The sequence below is a fragment of the Engraulis encrasicolus genome, chromosome 24, assembly GCF_034702125.1.
Source record: "Engraulis encrasicolus isolate BLACKSEA-1 chromosome 24, IST_EnEncr_1.0, whole genome shotgun sequence".
In the NCBI taxonomy this organism is placed as follows: domain Eukaryota; kingdom Metazoa; phylum Chordata; class Actinopteri; order Clupeiformes; family Engraulidae; genus Engraulis; species Engraulis encrasicolus.
In genome coordinates this window covers 2,437,608-2,452,607 of record NC_085880.1, presented here as the reverse complement: position 1 = coordinate 2,452,607, position 15,000 = coordinate 2,437,608, and the positions used below count along the sequence as shown (strand labels likewise).

The 15,000-nt window shown below is 46.5% G+C and overlaps 1 protein-coding gene across 1 annotated transcript in view; it reads right to left on the bottom strand.

Moving 5' to 3' along the window:
* macrod2 (mono-ADP ribosylhydrolase 2) overlaps window positions 1-15,000 on the bottom strand; it is a 746,875-nt gene that overhangs the window by 9,102 nt on the left and 722,773 nt on the right. The window contains exon 9 of the mRNA XM_063191009.1: window positions 10,146-10,227. Within this exon, the coding sequence (XP_063047079.1) occupies window positions 10,146-10,227 (82 nt within the window). The remainder of the gene's footprint in view (window positions 1-10,145; window positions 10,228-15,000) is intronic.

Below are 15,000 nucleotides of genomic sequence, written 5' to 3'. Positions count from 1 at the left end.
CATGTTTGTTCAACAACTTATAAATTAAATCCTGATTTTTCCGAAAATGTCCTTCCTGCTTCCTGCTATCGCGTGAGATCAAACAAACTCCAGACCATGAATACGAAATGCAAATGGTAGTGTTATGGGATGGTCTGCCCTACTGCAAAAAAAGTTTTTTGTCACAATTTACTGTAATCCATGTTGACATGATAATCTACAAATGTGCTGCAAAGAAAAGCATGTGATAATAATGTCCAGATATAATATATAACCTCTATAGTCTGGTAAGGCAGCCGCAAGTTCCACCTGCCCTCAACACCCCCCACCCTCAGCACCTGCCCCCCAACATATCTGTGCACCCCACTGTTCGCGCCACCACACGAAAAGCCATTTCCTGGCCTGGCATGTCTTGACATATACCTTGCAATAGATGTATACATCACATGGAAATTTAAAGCACATCTCATACGTGATGGACGTCTCTATAGGATCTCCACGCACAGTATCTGGGCCTACTGTCGAATCTTAAATGCATAGTTTCCAGCATAGTCTCCATCTCATGTCAATCACATCTGGGTTTCAGATGAATCTTTTAAGGGCCCTTTTTTAGGGTTTTTGAGATGTGCCATCCTTTTACATTACGGCAGTCAGTGTGTGTGTGTGTGTGTGTGTGTGTGTGTGTGTGTGTGTGTGTGTGTGTGTGTGTGTGTGTGTGTGTGTGTGTGAGAGAGAGGGATGTTCATTGTGTGTGTACATTCATGTGTGTATTCGTTTACCATTGCCATTGTGTGTGTGTGTGTGTGTGTGTGTGTGTGTGTGTGTGTGTGTGTGTGTGTGTGTGTGTGTGTGTGTGTGTGTGTGTGTGTGTGTGTGTGTGTGTGTGTGTGTGTGTGTGTGTGTGTGTGTGTGTGTTTGCGCGCATATGTGTGTGTGTGTATGTGTGTGTGTGTGCTTGCGCGCGTATGTGTGTGCGCGCATATGTGTGTGTGTGTGTATTGCAGATTGGCATTGCCACTAAACGGCGCTGACAGGGTGAGTGTGCACTGACAGATCTCTAAAAGGCTTTCTCTCTCTCTCTCGCCTCCCCACGGCTCCATAGCCCTCAGCACAGGCCGCAGAAGAAGAAAAGAAGGGGTACGTGTTCATGAAATTGTTTTGGGAAGCAGTGCTGATCGAGAGATGCTCTTTTTAAATGTACAGCAGTGGATACACCATATCACAATGGGTGCTCTGATACACAGACAGAGACACATGTGCACACACACACACACACACACACACACACATACACACGTGTACACATGCACAAACACACGCACGTGGGCACACATGCACGCATGCAAATACACATGCACGCATACACAGAGGCACATACGGAAACACGCACGCACCCACGCACGCACACACGCGCACACACACGCACACACACCACTTTTCCTTTCCAGACAGAGGCGCACTGCAGTGTTGCAACACATGCATACAAATGGATGTGTGAAGATAGAATTGTAATCTGTGCCATCACAGTGTGCTGCCTGCACACTCCAGTAAAAAAACACAATTCATTTTTTTGACAATGACAGTTTTTTGGGGGGGGGACAGGGAAATAAACCAGGGTAGAGTAATAAGACAATTTCCTGCATGCAAATGCACTGTTCACTTCCTCCAAACAAATCATGTCACGCCACAGACATGTCTTGGGCGCACGCAAACACACGCCCTTCGAGCACACAAACGCACGCACACCCACACCCACACACAACACACAACACACAACCCATAAAGACACAACACACAACACACAACAAACAACCCATAAAGACAGAGCCAAACACACCCGCAGATATGTACATTAATACTGATGCGAGTAAATATGACATCCAGATATGCAGTTCAGAAGGAATTGCATTTCAAAGCGCTCATTGCTAGCCAGGCATTTCTCAAGATCTGTACTGCAAAGGGGGAGGAAAAATACTGAGCGCACCCATCTTCTGGAATCAGTCATCTAAACGAGAGAGAGAGAGAGAGAGAGAGAGAGAGAGAGAGAGAGAGAGAGAGAGAGAGAGAGAGCGCAGGAGAGAGAGATAGAGAGAGAGAGAGTGAAGGAGATTGAAGCTTAGAGAGAGACAGAGAATAAGTAAGAGAGAAGTACACACAGCGAGAGAGAGAGAGAGAGAGAGAGAGAGAGAGAGAGAGAGAGAGAGAGAGAGAGAGAGAGAGAGAGAGAGAGAGAGAGAGAGAGAGAGGGGTAAATTAGAAAGAGAGACGGAGCAATATGGATCATAGAGATGAGGTATGGGCCTCTCTTATCGCTGCAGGTCGACAAGTTATGGACTGGGAGCTGGATCAAGAAGATTGGATTCAGGGAGGCAGGAAAGAAGGATGCAGAGGGAGGAGGGGAGAGAGAGAGAGAGAGAGAGAGAGAGAGAGAGAGAGAGAGAGAGAGAGAGAGAGAGAGAGAGAGAGAGAGATAAAGTGTCTTTATTAGACCATCCTCTACTGATCAATCAAACCGGTGCATAAGTAAGGTAAGTGCGTGTGCGTGTTTGCATTTGAACGTGTGTGCTTGCGTGTGCAAGAAAGAGGTATAGGCCTACATAAGTGCTCCATCTTGACACACTACCTATAAAAAAAACTGTATTTATTTATTTTATGTCTTTACACCATTATTTAGCTTTCAATTAAATGAGACGAAAACATAGTCAGAAAGGGTCCCCAAGAAGCTAAATATAAGCTTATAAGACATGGTTACTTGCAGGAAGCCAATTTTTTCTTCTTAGTTGACACCACTCAAACACAATTAGAAACTCAAGGCATGTTTGCCTACCTACTTCAAATGTTTTGAGCCAGCTTGGCCTATAGACAGCCAGAGTGCCTGCGAGTTGTGAGTGTGCATGTTTTCCTGTTATGCCCCTGACTGTTTCCAGTGGTGATGATGATGAGGTGTTGGGTTGAGAGCTGTCAGGACCCCGTTATTTTCACATATTTACAACAGGCACTGCCACGGACACCTGCAGAGCTAATTCAGTCACATTGTTTCCCTCATCCCATCAGGGAGAGAGAGAGAGAGAGAGAGAGAGAGATGGACAGAGAGAGAGAGAGAGAGAGAGAGAGAGAGAGAGAGATGGACAGAGAGAGAGAGAGCGAGAGAGAGTTGGAGTTAGAGAGAGAGAGAGAGAGAGAGAGTTAGAGTTAGAGAGACAGAGAGAGAGAGAGAGAGAGAGAGAGAGAGAGAGAGAGAGAGAGAGAGAGAGAGAGAGAGAGAGAGAGAGAGAGAGAGAGAGAGAGAGAGAGAGACATTATGGAAAGCATGTTCCTGTGTGTGAGAGAATTTTTTTTAAGAGTACCTTGTACCAATCAAACATCATCACGCCAGCCATTGTCAAGAGAACAAGTAGCAAAATTCAAACTGCAATGATCCCTTTATATAGTTCCTACACAACAATCACTCCAAACACCAAGGGAGATGTGAATGAGTGAAAGAATGTGTGAGAGTGAAAGAACGCGGGACAAAGAAAGAGGGAAAATGGAGAGAGAGGTCACAATTCCTCTTTCTGTGTAGTCTTGTGTCCACCGACCCCTTCTGTACAGAGACTGCAAGAAATCTTCTCAGGCCAGAGACAGTATCACCTCTCCTTCAACATTAACCCGTTTACACCTTACAATCGATGATGTACTATAAAGAGGAAAAATGACCACGGGCATAATGAAAAGATTAACAGCGTGTGAAATGGGGCCGTTTTAACAACCGAAAATATTAACCAAGTGCAGAGCTGACAACTGCTCCCGCGTTCCATATCATTTGACTACCGGTAATGAAGGGGAAGAGAGGTGTGTGTGTGTGTGTGTGTGTGTGTGTGTGTGTGTGTGTGTGTGTGTGTGTGTGTGTGTGTGTGTGTGTGTTTGTGTGTGTGTTTGTGTGTGTGAGAGAGAGAGAGAGAGAGAGAGAGAGAGAGAGAGAGAGACAGCGAGAGACAGCGAGAGACAGCGAGAGACAGCGAGAGACAGAGAGAGACAGAGAGAGAAGATAATGCATGTGAGAATGTGTGTGTATGTACTTCCGTATGTTAATGTGTGTGTGTGTGTGTGTGCGTGCGTGCGTGCGTGCGTGCGTGCGTGCGTGCGTGCGTGCGTGCGTGCGTGCGTGCGTGCGTGTACTGTATCTTTGCCTCTCTCACGGAGTGTTGCTGCTGGAGGTGTGAAGCGGGATGCTAACATGCCTCCTACACACGGCAGCCTTATGAACAGCAGCACTTATGAATAACATTAATGAACATGTCAACGCGCAGGAGGCGCAAACACACGCACACACACACAAGCATGAACGCACACCAACAGTACTGTGTGCATCTAACATTTGCACACACAAACACACAAAAGTACATTCTCACACAAGCAAAAACACATACAAATGCACACACGCACCACACATGCTCAATTTTGCTCACACATCCAAGTACAAACACCTACACACACACACACCTACATTCACCTTCACGCACGCACGCACGCACGCACGCACGCACGCACGCACGCACGCACGCACGCACGCACGCACGCACGCACGCACGCACGCACGCACGCACGCACGCACGCACGCACACACACACACACACACACACACACAAAAACACACACACACACTCCTCAACATTTATCCGCTGCATACAAACTCGCACACACACATTCACCTGCGCGCACACACACAAAGCTACACTCACCATCTCAAATGGCCCGGGAGAAAATGAAAATGAACGGCCTTGAGACGGAAGGTCAGAGACCACAATTAATGCCAGCTTACCTGCCACCGCCGAGTGCCCCCCTCATGCCCTCTTGCATCTATAATTCAACAAGTCCATGCCCACTTCGCCCCCTTTAATAATGACAACACAACTCATACCCTCGGCTCTCTCACACTCCCCTATGTGCCACTTTTAAAAAAAAACCTGCAACACAGGTGTGCATCAATATGCATTTCTCTATGTGTAAGCTGGTAATCAAGAGTTTCTTTGAATATATTTTTGAGCTTTTATTCTTTTATTTAGGAGTGACACAAAACTATTGGGAGAGGGGAGGGATAAGGAAATGACCTTGGTTCAGAATTGAACCCGAGTCCCTGGTTTATGCTACGTGAAACGGTATGACGTTCATCTGTCATGTTCTTTTTGGACTTTTTAACATATGAGTTTCAGCATGTGTGTGTGTGTGTGTGTGTGTGTGTGTGTGTGTGTGTGTGTGTGTGTGTGTGTGTGTGTGTGTGTGTGTGTGTGTGTGTGTGTGTGTGTGTGTGTGTGTGTGTGTGTGAGTACATGTGTGTGTGCGTGTGTTTGTATGTGCCCAGACATGCAAATGTTAGTGTGTGTACATATGTGTGAGTGTGTGTGCGTGCATGCATGTGTGAACACACTTGTGTGTAGGTGTGTGTGTCGGTATGTGTGTGTGTGTGTGTGTGTGTGTGTGTGTGTGTGTGTGTGTGTGTGTGTGTGTGTGTGTGTGTGCGTGTGTGTGTGTGTGCATGCATGCGCGCGGCGTGTGTGCATGTGTGAACACACTTGTGTGTAGGTGTGCATGTGCTGTGTCTGAGGAGACAGCGATGAACTCGAGGGACCAATGATATACAGTAAGAGCCCTGTGCGTTCAGTGTGCTGGCTGGGGCAAATGCAAAATGGCCTGCCATTGGGGCTCTCCCAACGGGCACCGCAGAGCACAAGCAGTTGATCACCGCCGGCAGGCAGACAAAACCAAACAGCCTTTACCGGCACAGTCACTACCAGACACTACCAGAATATAAGTTATATTATATAATGGATGAAAAGAAAGCATCACATTTTGGTCAAAAAAGAACCCAGCCAGTCACCCACCCGTTCACCCACCCTCAGCCTAATTCAGTACTAAATAATATTAAATACAGTGGTGGGGTTGAGCGGTGGATTATACAAACCCCAACTCCGGACTGTTTTTTTATATGAAATCATCTCATCGGTTAATGTATTTAACTGTTAAGTGTTGTCTTTTGTTTTGTTTTTAGTCTTTCTCGACATTTGCTGCCTTTTATTGTCCCCGTCCCAACTTATTTGAGACGTGTTGCATTTATCAAATTAGAAATGAGTACATATGTCCCCCAAAACAATATTTTTTCTCGGTTTTAACACTTAAAATGTTGTCTTTTCACTATTCTCCATCTAATGAATAGATTGAATGTTTTGAAAATGATAGCATTTTGATTTTATTCACTGTTTACCAAACGTTCCAACTTCACCAGAGTTGGGGTTTGTAAATGAATTGCCAAAAGAAGAAAACGTAAATAAAACTATAATATACTGGAAATGGGAGTGCGGTGTTTCATTGGATTTTGCAATACTTAATAAATAAATAAAGCTTTTTAAAAATCTCCTTTTCTCTCTCCCTATCTAAGATCAAATCTTAAATACTCTAACAGCATGCACATAGGAATTAATTTGTGCTGAAACAAAAAAAGACAAAATCAATCAAGACCAATAAATAAACGTGTATCTCAGTGTACACCGAGAAGCAGAACTGCATTTATTTTGCATTCCATTTATGCAGATATTTATTTATTTCCTTCCTCTTTGGGCGTATTGATCCAACTGTAGACCCACATTACTTTAGTAACTTGTTCAGCACAAGGGGAACAGATCCTCTGAGAACACTGTGTGTGCGTGCGTGCGTGCGTGCGTGCTTGCGTGCGTGTGTGTGTTCACTTGTCTTGTGTGTGCGCGTGTGTGCATGTGTGAGTGCGTGTGCGTGCGTGCATGTGTGAGTGTGTGGGTGCGTGCGTGCGTGCATGTGTGAGTGTGTGGGTGCGTGCGTACATGTGTACTGTGTGTGTGTGTGTGTGTGTGTGTGTGTGTGTGTGTGTGTGTGTGTGTGTGTGTGTGTGTGTGTGTGTGTGTGTGTGTGTGTGTGTATGTACATGCGTTCGCTTGCTCGCTTGCTTGCACAGTTTTAACACCTCCACCAATGGCGGCCTCTGGTACACCCCGACCAATCACTGCCCTCCCCACAGCAGACTAGAGCAGTCCAGTCCAGTGCAGTGCAGGCCGAGTTAAGAGTTGTGGTGCTGTGGCAGGTGAGGTGATACGCTGGTGGAGCTCCTCTGTTATAAACCAGACGGCAGTGTAACAGAGGAGCAGAGGCGGACTTTACATCCGACAAGCCTAGGCAATTGCCTAGGGCCCTCGACCAAATCTGCCCTCCATAGGGGCCCTCTAACTGCCACACCAGTTGAGATAAATTCACAAGAAATTAGGCCCGATCTTAATTCTTATGTAAAAGTAATCGAAGATGTACTATACGAGACAAAACACTAAAATAGCACCCATGCTCCTTCCATGCCAATTGGTGACGTGTTTAAAGAATGACTTTTGAGGGTCCCATGTTTATAGTTCACCTGGGGCACCAAAATGGCTAGATCTGCCCCCGCAGGGGAGAACTTTACTTTGGGCCCCCTCTGCTCTGAATGAGCTATGGCTCCCCCTTCACCGACCCAAGACACTACCAAGACCCCCCTCTGCTCTCCCACTCCCCGTACCCTTACCCCCCAACCCACCCCAAACTCCCACCTGTACCTCCCCAACCCCCCAACCCCAAACCCCCAACTGTCCCCCCCAACCCCAACCCCAACCTCCCACCTGTCCCCCAGGAGCCTCCAGTACAGTGGGAGCAGTGTGGGGGTCTCCATATCTGGGACGCCGTGGCAACTTCTAGGTTAAGGCAGAGTTCAGCGCTGCCCCGCAGGTGGAGCTGCTCGCTGGCTCGCTCCAGTGCGTAATTTATACCGCGTAGAAGAGGTGATTTAGTGAGACGACATTCACAGACACGTTTACACACATGCGTCGGGAGGCGTGCCCGTGCGTGCACACACTACACACACGCACATACGCACACGTACGCATACGCCCACACACACACTCATACTGCACACACACATACAAGGAGACACACACACACACACACACACAAACACACACACACACACACACACACACACATATTTGCAGGTACACCGGTGAATTGCAAGGACAAGAAGTGGGGGGTGGTGCAGGGGGAATTAGGTTTCTCACTGACAGTAGGTGTGTGTGTGTGCACAATGTAAGACATTACACACACACACACACACACACACACACACACACACACACACACACACACACACACACACACACACACACACACACACACACACACACGCAAACACACACACACACACACGCAAACACACGCACACACAGACACACACACACACACACACACACGGTGGTTTGTGACAGATGGCTTGAAGGCTGAAGTAGGTCAGTGACAAACAAACAAACAAATACATAGACAAGAGCAATAAGCCTTAATCATGAGCTACGACGCCCCCTGGGCAGAATTACAGTAGTGTGAGGAGCATGGCCGTAACTACCATTGAGGACACAGAGGTCATGTCCTCTGTATTTTTTTCAGTAATGTTTAATGTATCTATGATGAAAATCGATATATGATCAACAACGATAAATTCAGTAGGCCTACATGTATGTATACGCCACCCCCCTTCATCCTCAAGGCAGTGATTAATGAAAACAAACTTAATAGTTTGACTGAAGTGTTTGAAGCATTCAAAATGTACAGTATGCAGTACAGCGCTCCGTATTTGACCTCTGTATTTGAAAATGTCTGGTTACGGCCCTGGTGAGGAGGCAGGGGGAAGCAGGAAGTGGCAGGCACCATGAACAGGGGCGGAGCTATACTGCCCTACAATTTCAGAACGCAGTATAATTCAAAATGGCAAACTGAGAAAAAAGGCTTTAAAGTTTCCTTTCTGTCCACGGGACTGTGATGGAGGTAAAGTGGTGATGACACTTCCATATAATACTTTTTTATGGTGAAAATTTATGCACACAAGAAAAAAGCAAAAAAACCAACATTCTCATTACTTTTTAGCTGAAAAATCATTATACTGCGCTCTGTTGTGGTATTACTGTCTACACCAAAACCACGGTGTCAATGGAGAAGTGCAGTATAATTCACATTATACTGCGTTCTTGGCTAGTACGACGTAACCTCCTAATACCAAAAAGCGCAGTATAATCAGTTTTTTGCGTTTTTTTCCGAAACGGGACCAAGTTGGGCCAAAAAATTTTAACACAAGAAAAAGAAGGTATTTTAAAGCCAATTTCCGGTCTAAACCCATTTTCGACCATTTTCAAGATACTGCGTTCTGATATTGTAGGGCAGTATAGGGGGGGCGAGCAGGGCACTTGCCCCTGGGCCCAGGGCCCTGGCGTATTGATAGTTGGGGCCCTATTGTGAGCTTAGCAGGCTGTATGGGGGGCCGTATCGGTGTTTTGCCCCAGGGCCCTGTATACATTTGTTCCGCCACTGACCATGAAGGAGATTACCACTGCGCTGTGCCACTAGTTTGTCCTACACTGCAAACAGGGTTGCCAGATCAGATGAGACTGATGATTTCCAGTACAAAAAATGCTCAAAATCCGCCTAGAAGCACTAAATCCCGCCCAATTTGAAATAAATCCTATTGATTTGTATGGCCCTAAATTTGCAGAAAAAAATGCTCAAATGCCCTTTTTACCCATTTTTACCTTCAGACGGCCATCTTAAACAGCCCAATTGGGCGGGAAAATGCCCAATCAATGCAACATTGGCTGCAAACTGTCCAAACAAGCCACTGCAACACACTACAGTAGTACCCCCTAGGGGTTAGGGGTTAGGTTTGGGGAAAGCTGTTGCTGTAAGATGTTCTATATCAGCTTTGGGCTTTTCCCCGATTATTTTACCTCCCCTAGTTTCCCCTAGAAATTATCCAGTCTAGTCTTAAAATGTTCTTTACAAGTGTGCATGCACACAGTAGACACCCTTGTGAAAGAGTTTAGACTGTGTTAACCTATTACTTACAGTATATGCCTATTTGAAGGATACTTTGCCAATGTATGATGGCTGGGTAGAGCAACACTGCAGTGGGAAGAAGCCCAGCTGAAAGCCATTGGCTGACCTCTATGTTACCTCATGTGTTGCAGACATTTTCACTGTCTGTCTCTTTCTCGTTACCGAACACATTGTCCCCAGACAAGTACTTTGGCCTCGGGAAGAACCCGAGGAGTTATACAAATTAAGAGTCGGAAAGGCGGATGATTCAATATTATTACCTTGTGAGAAGAACTCAGCCATCTTCTCTTTGTAGATCTTGTAATCCGTCTCCAGGAAAACGCAGAATATGACACGGTCCACCTGCAGAGGAGAAAAAAAAAGAAAGAAAAGGAGAGAGAGAGAGAGAGAGAGAGAGAGAGAGAGAGAGAGAGAGAGAGAGAGAGAGAGAGAGAGAGAGAGATTTTCATAATTAAAACGGCACTCTGCTGAACAGGAATAGAAAAGAAAAGGGGGGAAAAAACACATTCAGGAAATAACCCTAAGGTCAATCGATTTTAGTTTGACATCCTAAACCGCCATCTCAAAGCCGCCATTTATTCAAACGCTGTCTCTAATGGCATCTGCAGATTGTAAGTCCCATTGTCCGGTCTTTGGAAATCAACCTTCATGCATAAGATTGAGATTTCAAAGAAAAACAGAATAGCAGCCTTCCTCCATGTCTATGGCATTCATTCCAGCACCTGTTCACTCACAGTGTAGGAGGACTCTGCATATACGACAAGATGGGAAAATCATTAATGGCATAACGGTTGCCTTTGAATCCAACATGTGCTGTAATTTAAGTGCATTCATATACAATGGATTTAAGTAAATGTAACTCTTTGTGCCATTCGTCTGCGCCGTTTTATGTAAAGAATAACATGTCACTCCTTGTAAAGGCCGTAGTGAGCAGCAGCTGCAGAATGAAAATGGTAGGTTGGTGGTGGCAATTTCAATAGAAACACCTAATAAAATAAAATGACTACAACTGAATTTAAGCCCATTGGTGCCATAACACCTGATGTGGAAACAGAGTTAAACCATTCCACCATTCAGTAAGCCCATTTTTTTTTTAAATTCACCTTCAAGAACATTTTATGTGATTTTCAAGTGTTACCCATGTGGGATTTTCTATTCCATTGCTCAAAATTCTCATTTGTAAAAAAAAAAATGGGATGGAAACTCAGGTGTTAATATTCATGGTTTGGACTCAAAGCTCCCACAAAGCTTTTTCCCCCTGTACTCATGGACCACAAGCTCCATCAATACAAGCCGGTGTATTCTCAATCCAAGCTCCCACAAAGCTTTTTTCGTGTACACATGGAGCACAATCTTCATTAATACAAGCCGGTGTGTTCTTCTTTCTCGAACCCCACAAAGACATTTGTGACAAGAGTTTGATTTTGATTTGATTTGATGAATTTCTTTCAGATGTCACGAGCAAAAAAACAACAATCTCCAAGAAAAAAACAAAAAAAACCAGAAGACAATCAATACCAGCAAAGGGGAAAAGAAATCAGCTTTAACCCCCTAAGAGTAACTGGAGAAGCGTTTTTCTCCCCTTCTTTTTTGACTGCTGCACACTCTCACGGCAGCAGCACCAATCCAAGGTGCAGATTAGTAAAGCAATTAGTTGATTCCTTGTTTGAGAGCCACCCATACTACACTACACCTTCATCCCATTTCATACCACCCCCGTCTGTCTGTCTGTCTGCCTGTCTGCCTGTCTGCCTGCCTGCCTGCCTGCCTGCCTGCCTGCCTGCCTGCCTGCCTGCCTGCCTGCCTGCCTGCCTGCCTGCCTGCCTGCCTATCTGTCTGTCGGCCTGTCTGCCTGTCTGTCTGATAAGAGTTGACTTCTCTAGAAGATGTCTACAGATGTACAGAGATTTTTGAGTGAGTAGTCTGCACACTTAAAATCAGTTTTTCTTTGTTTCTTTATCCCATGGTGGGATAGGTTGTCTTCATCAGATTCTCTACCTTAATCTGATGAAGACAGCAGTCGAAATGTCATCCTATCCTGGCATGGAATAAAGAAACAAAGACAAAAAGGATTTTAAGTGTGCAGACTCACTCACTCTAAAATTATTGTCAGCTTTTGTCCTGCACCTTTTCCTGGGATGTGCAAAATCCTTGCCTTCAACTTCGACAGATATACAGAACATACTGTTGGAAATCACAAAGAAACTGTATCTTCTGCTAGTGGTGTGCATTGGCGCTGCCCTCACGATTCGATTCAATTACGATTCGGGAGGTTTCGATTCGATTCGATTCGATTCAAATCTACAATGCATTGCAATGCATTACATTTCTACTGAAAGCAAAGCAAATGTTTCATCTGTCATGATGAGGCAATACAAGTAGTCAGATACTGAGCAACATTTTATTGGCTGTTTTCTGTATCAGTCTTGCAGTTTCCAATGCTTTGAGGTGCTTTTATTTAATTTAACATTCATTTGCTCCTGAAACATCCACAGAAGTTAATAAAACTTTCTAAAAAGGTATGCATCCATTATGGAACTTGCCGCATTGAATTGAATTGTCCATGCCCCGCATTGCATTGCATTGCTGAACCGATTATTGTTGACACCACTATCTTCTGCACATAAGGCCAGGGTCTTGGGGATGAGTTGCAGGTTTCACCTCTGACACCCCCAAAACACAGGCAGCAGGATGTGATAAAAGCAAATATTCCCGTGGCCTTTCTTCTCTCGCATTTTTTCTTTCTGTCCATCAAAGTGTATCTCTCTCTCTCTCTTTCCCTCTCCCTCTTCCTCTCTCATTTCAGCCCTCCTGTGGATTCCTCCATGGCTTTTCTGAAACACAATGCACACGCACGCCCACTCTGGAATGTGGCTGGCTCCAGCAACGGAAAATACTGCCGCTTGCTTTGCCTGTTTCAGGCTTATTAACAAAGCGCAGATGTAGTTCTATTTTCAGACGAGACAAATGTTAGCAGCAACACATGGTATCCACAAAACATCTCCATGCAAACACAGCAGTTAATCGGAGCAGAGCACAGGAGATGAGTTGACAGGTGAATGTAAGCCTATAAACCTTGAGGCTGTTTTTATCAAAGACTTTGGTTATTAACCACTTCTGTGCTCTGTCTTGGGTCTCCTCACCTCCTGTCTTTTACCCTCCACCTCCCTCCCCTTCGTCTTTTCCCTTCATCCCCATCTCTCTCTCTCTAATTCTCTCTCATCTCTCTCTCCTCATTCTTCCACTCCATCTCTACACACAGCCATACTGAATCAGTTCAACTCACCCTCTCTTTTTATGCTTCCCTCTCTTTTAACCATCCCTCCATACCCCCACTCTCATTCTCTCTCTCCCTCCTTCCTCCGTCTTCCTCCCTCTCTCTCTCTCTCTCTCTCTCTCTCTCTCTCTCTCTCCATCCTTATACTCTATTTCAATACACTGCCCTGGGTATTACAATTCTATCTCTCTCTCTCTTTCTCTCTCTCTCTCTCTCTCTCTCTCATCCTCCATTTATACACCGCCTCTAGGTCTAACCACTTTCCCCTGCTGTGGAGGATATGTCACGCAGTGTGGGATGGCGGATAATCGCTCCACTGACTCCCGCAGTATTTCCAGGTATATGAGCATGTAATGGTCCCCTCTCCCCATTGGCCCTAATAGAGGAGGGGGGGGGGGCAGTGGAGGTAAAGCAGAGATGGCGGTGGTAGTGTTGGAGATGGTGGTGGTGCTGGTGGTGGTGGTAGTGTTGGAGATGGTGGTGGTGGTGGTGGTGGTAGTGTTGGACATGGTGGTGGTGGTGGTGTTGGAGATGGTGGTGGTAGTGGTGGTGGTAGTGGTGGTGGTAGTGTTGGAGATGGTGGTGGTGGTGGTGGTGGTAGTGTTGGAGATGGTGGTGGTGGTGGTGGTAGTGTTGGAGATGGTGGTGGTGGTGGTGGTAGTGTTGGAGATGGTGGTGGTGGTGGTGGTGGTAGTGTTGGACATGGTGGTGGTGGTGGTGGTGGTGGTGGTGTTGGAGATGGTGGTGGTAGTGTTGGAGATGGTGGTGGTGGTAGTGTTGGAGATGGTGGTGGTGGTGGTGGTATTGTTGGAGATGGTGGTGTTGGAGATGGTGGTAGTGGGGGTGGGGGTACACAGGGTAGTGGACAAGGCTGAGAAGTAGTGCCTGCCCTCTGGTGTGTGTGTGTGTGTGGTGTGGTGTGGTGTGGTGTGATGTGGTGTAGAGGCAGGCAGGGACGACTGGCTGGATGGCTGGTGATACACAGGGTAGTGGACGAGGCTGAGAAGTAGTGCCTGCCCTCTGGGGAGAGCTCGGGCTCCATTCAGCACCTCAACAGCTACCACCAACCACCAGTGTACCACCAGCCATCCAGCCAGTCGCCCCTGCCTGCCTCCACTCCACACCACTCCACAGCACACCACAGCACACCACACACACACACACACACACACACACCAAATCACACCACACCACACCACACCACACCACACCACACAGCACGAGTCGAGGACTCCGCTCTCCTCTCTCCTCCTCTTCTCTCTTTCATCGACACTCGCCTTCAGGGCGTCCGAGCTGAGCAGACCTCTGTCTATTAATAGTTTATAACCTGCCCTTTGGAAGAAAATGTCACGGGGGTGACCGGAGAGTGGCAACATTTTTATTTCAGCAAAGCGTCCCAGAGGAGAGAGAGAAGAGGGCAGGGTGGGGGTTGGGTGGAGGTGTGTGGGAACTGTGTGAAGGTGTTGGAGTATCTGGCTCTTTGTTCGTCAAGCATACACCTAACCACCCACATATGGGAACACACACACACACACACACACACATACACAGGCGCGCACACACGCACGCACATACGTATGCACGCATGCAGGCGCACACACACATGCACGCACACACATCATCCTCTATGGGCTTGGTGGCTTTGAGAAGCGCTTTGAAGTCTGCGGGCAGAGTGACAGGCCTCTGGGCGTTTGGAGAAGATAGGAGGAATGGAGGGAGGTGGGAAGGAGAGAGGACTGGAATGGAGGAGTGGAGGAAGAGGGTAGTGTGGTGGTCGTGTGTGTGTGTGTGTGTGTGTGTGTGTGTGTGTGTGTGTGTGTGTGTGTGTGTGTGTGTGT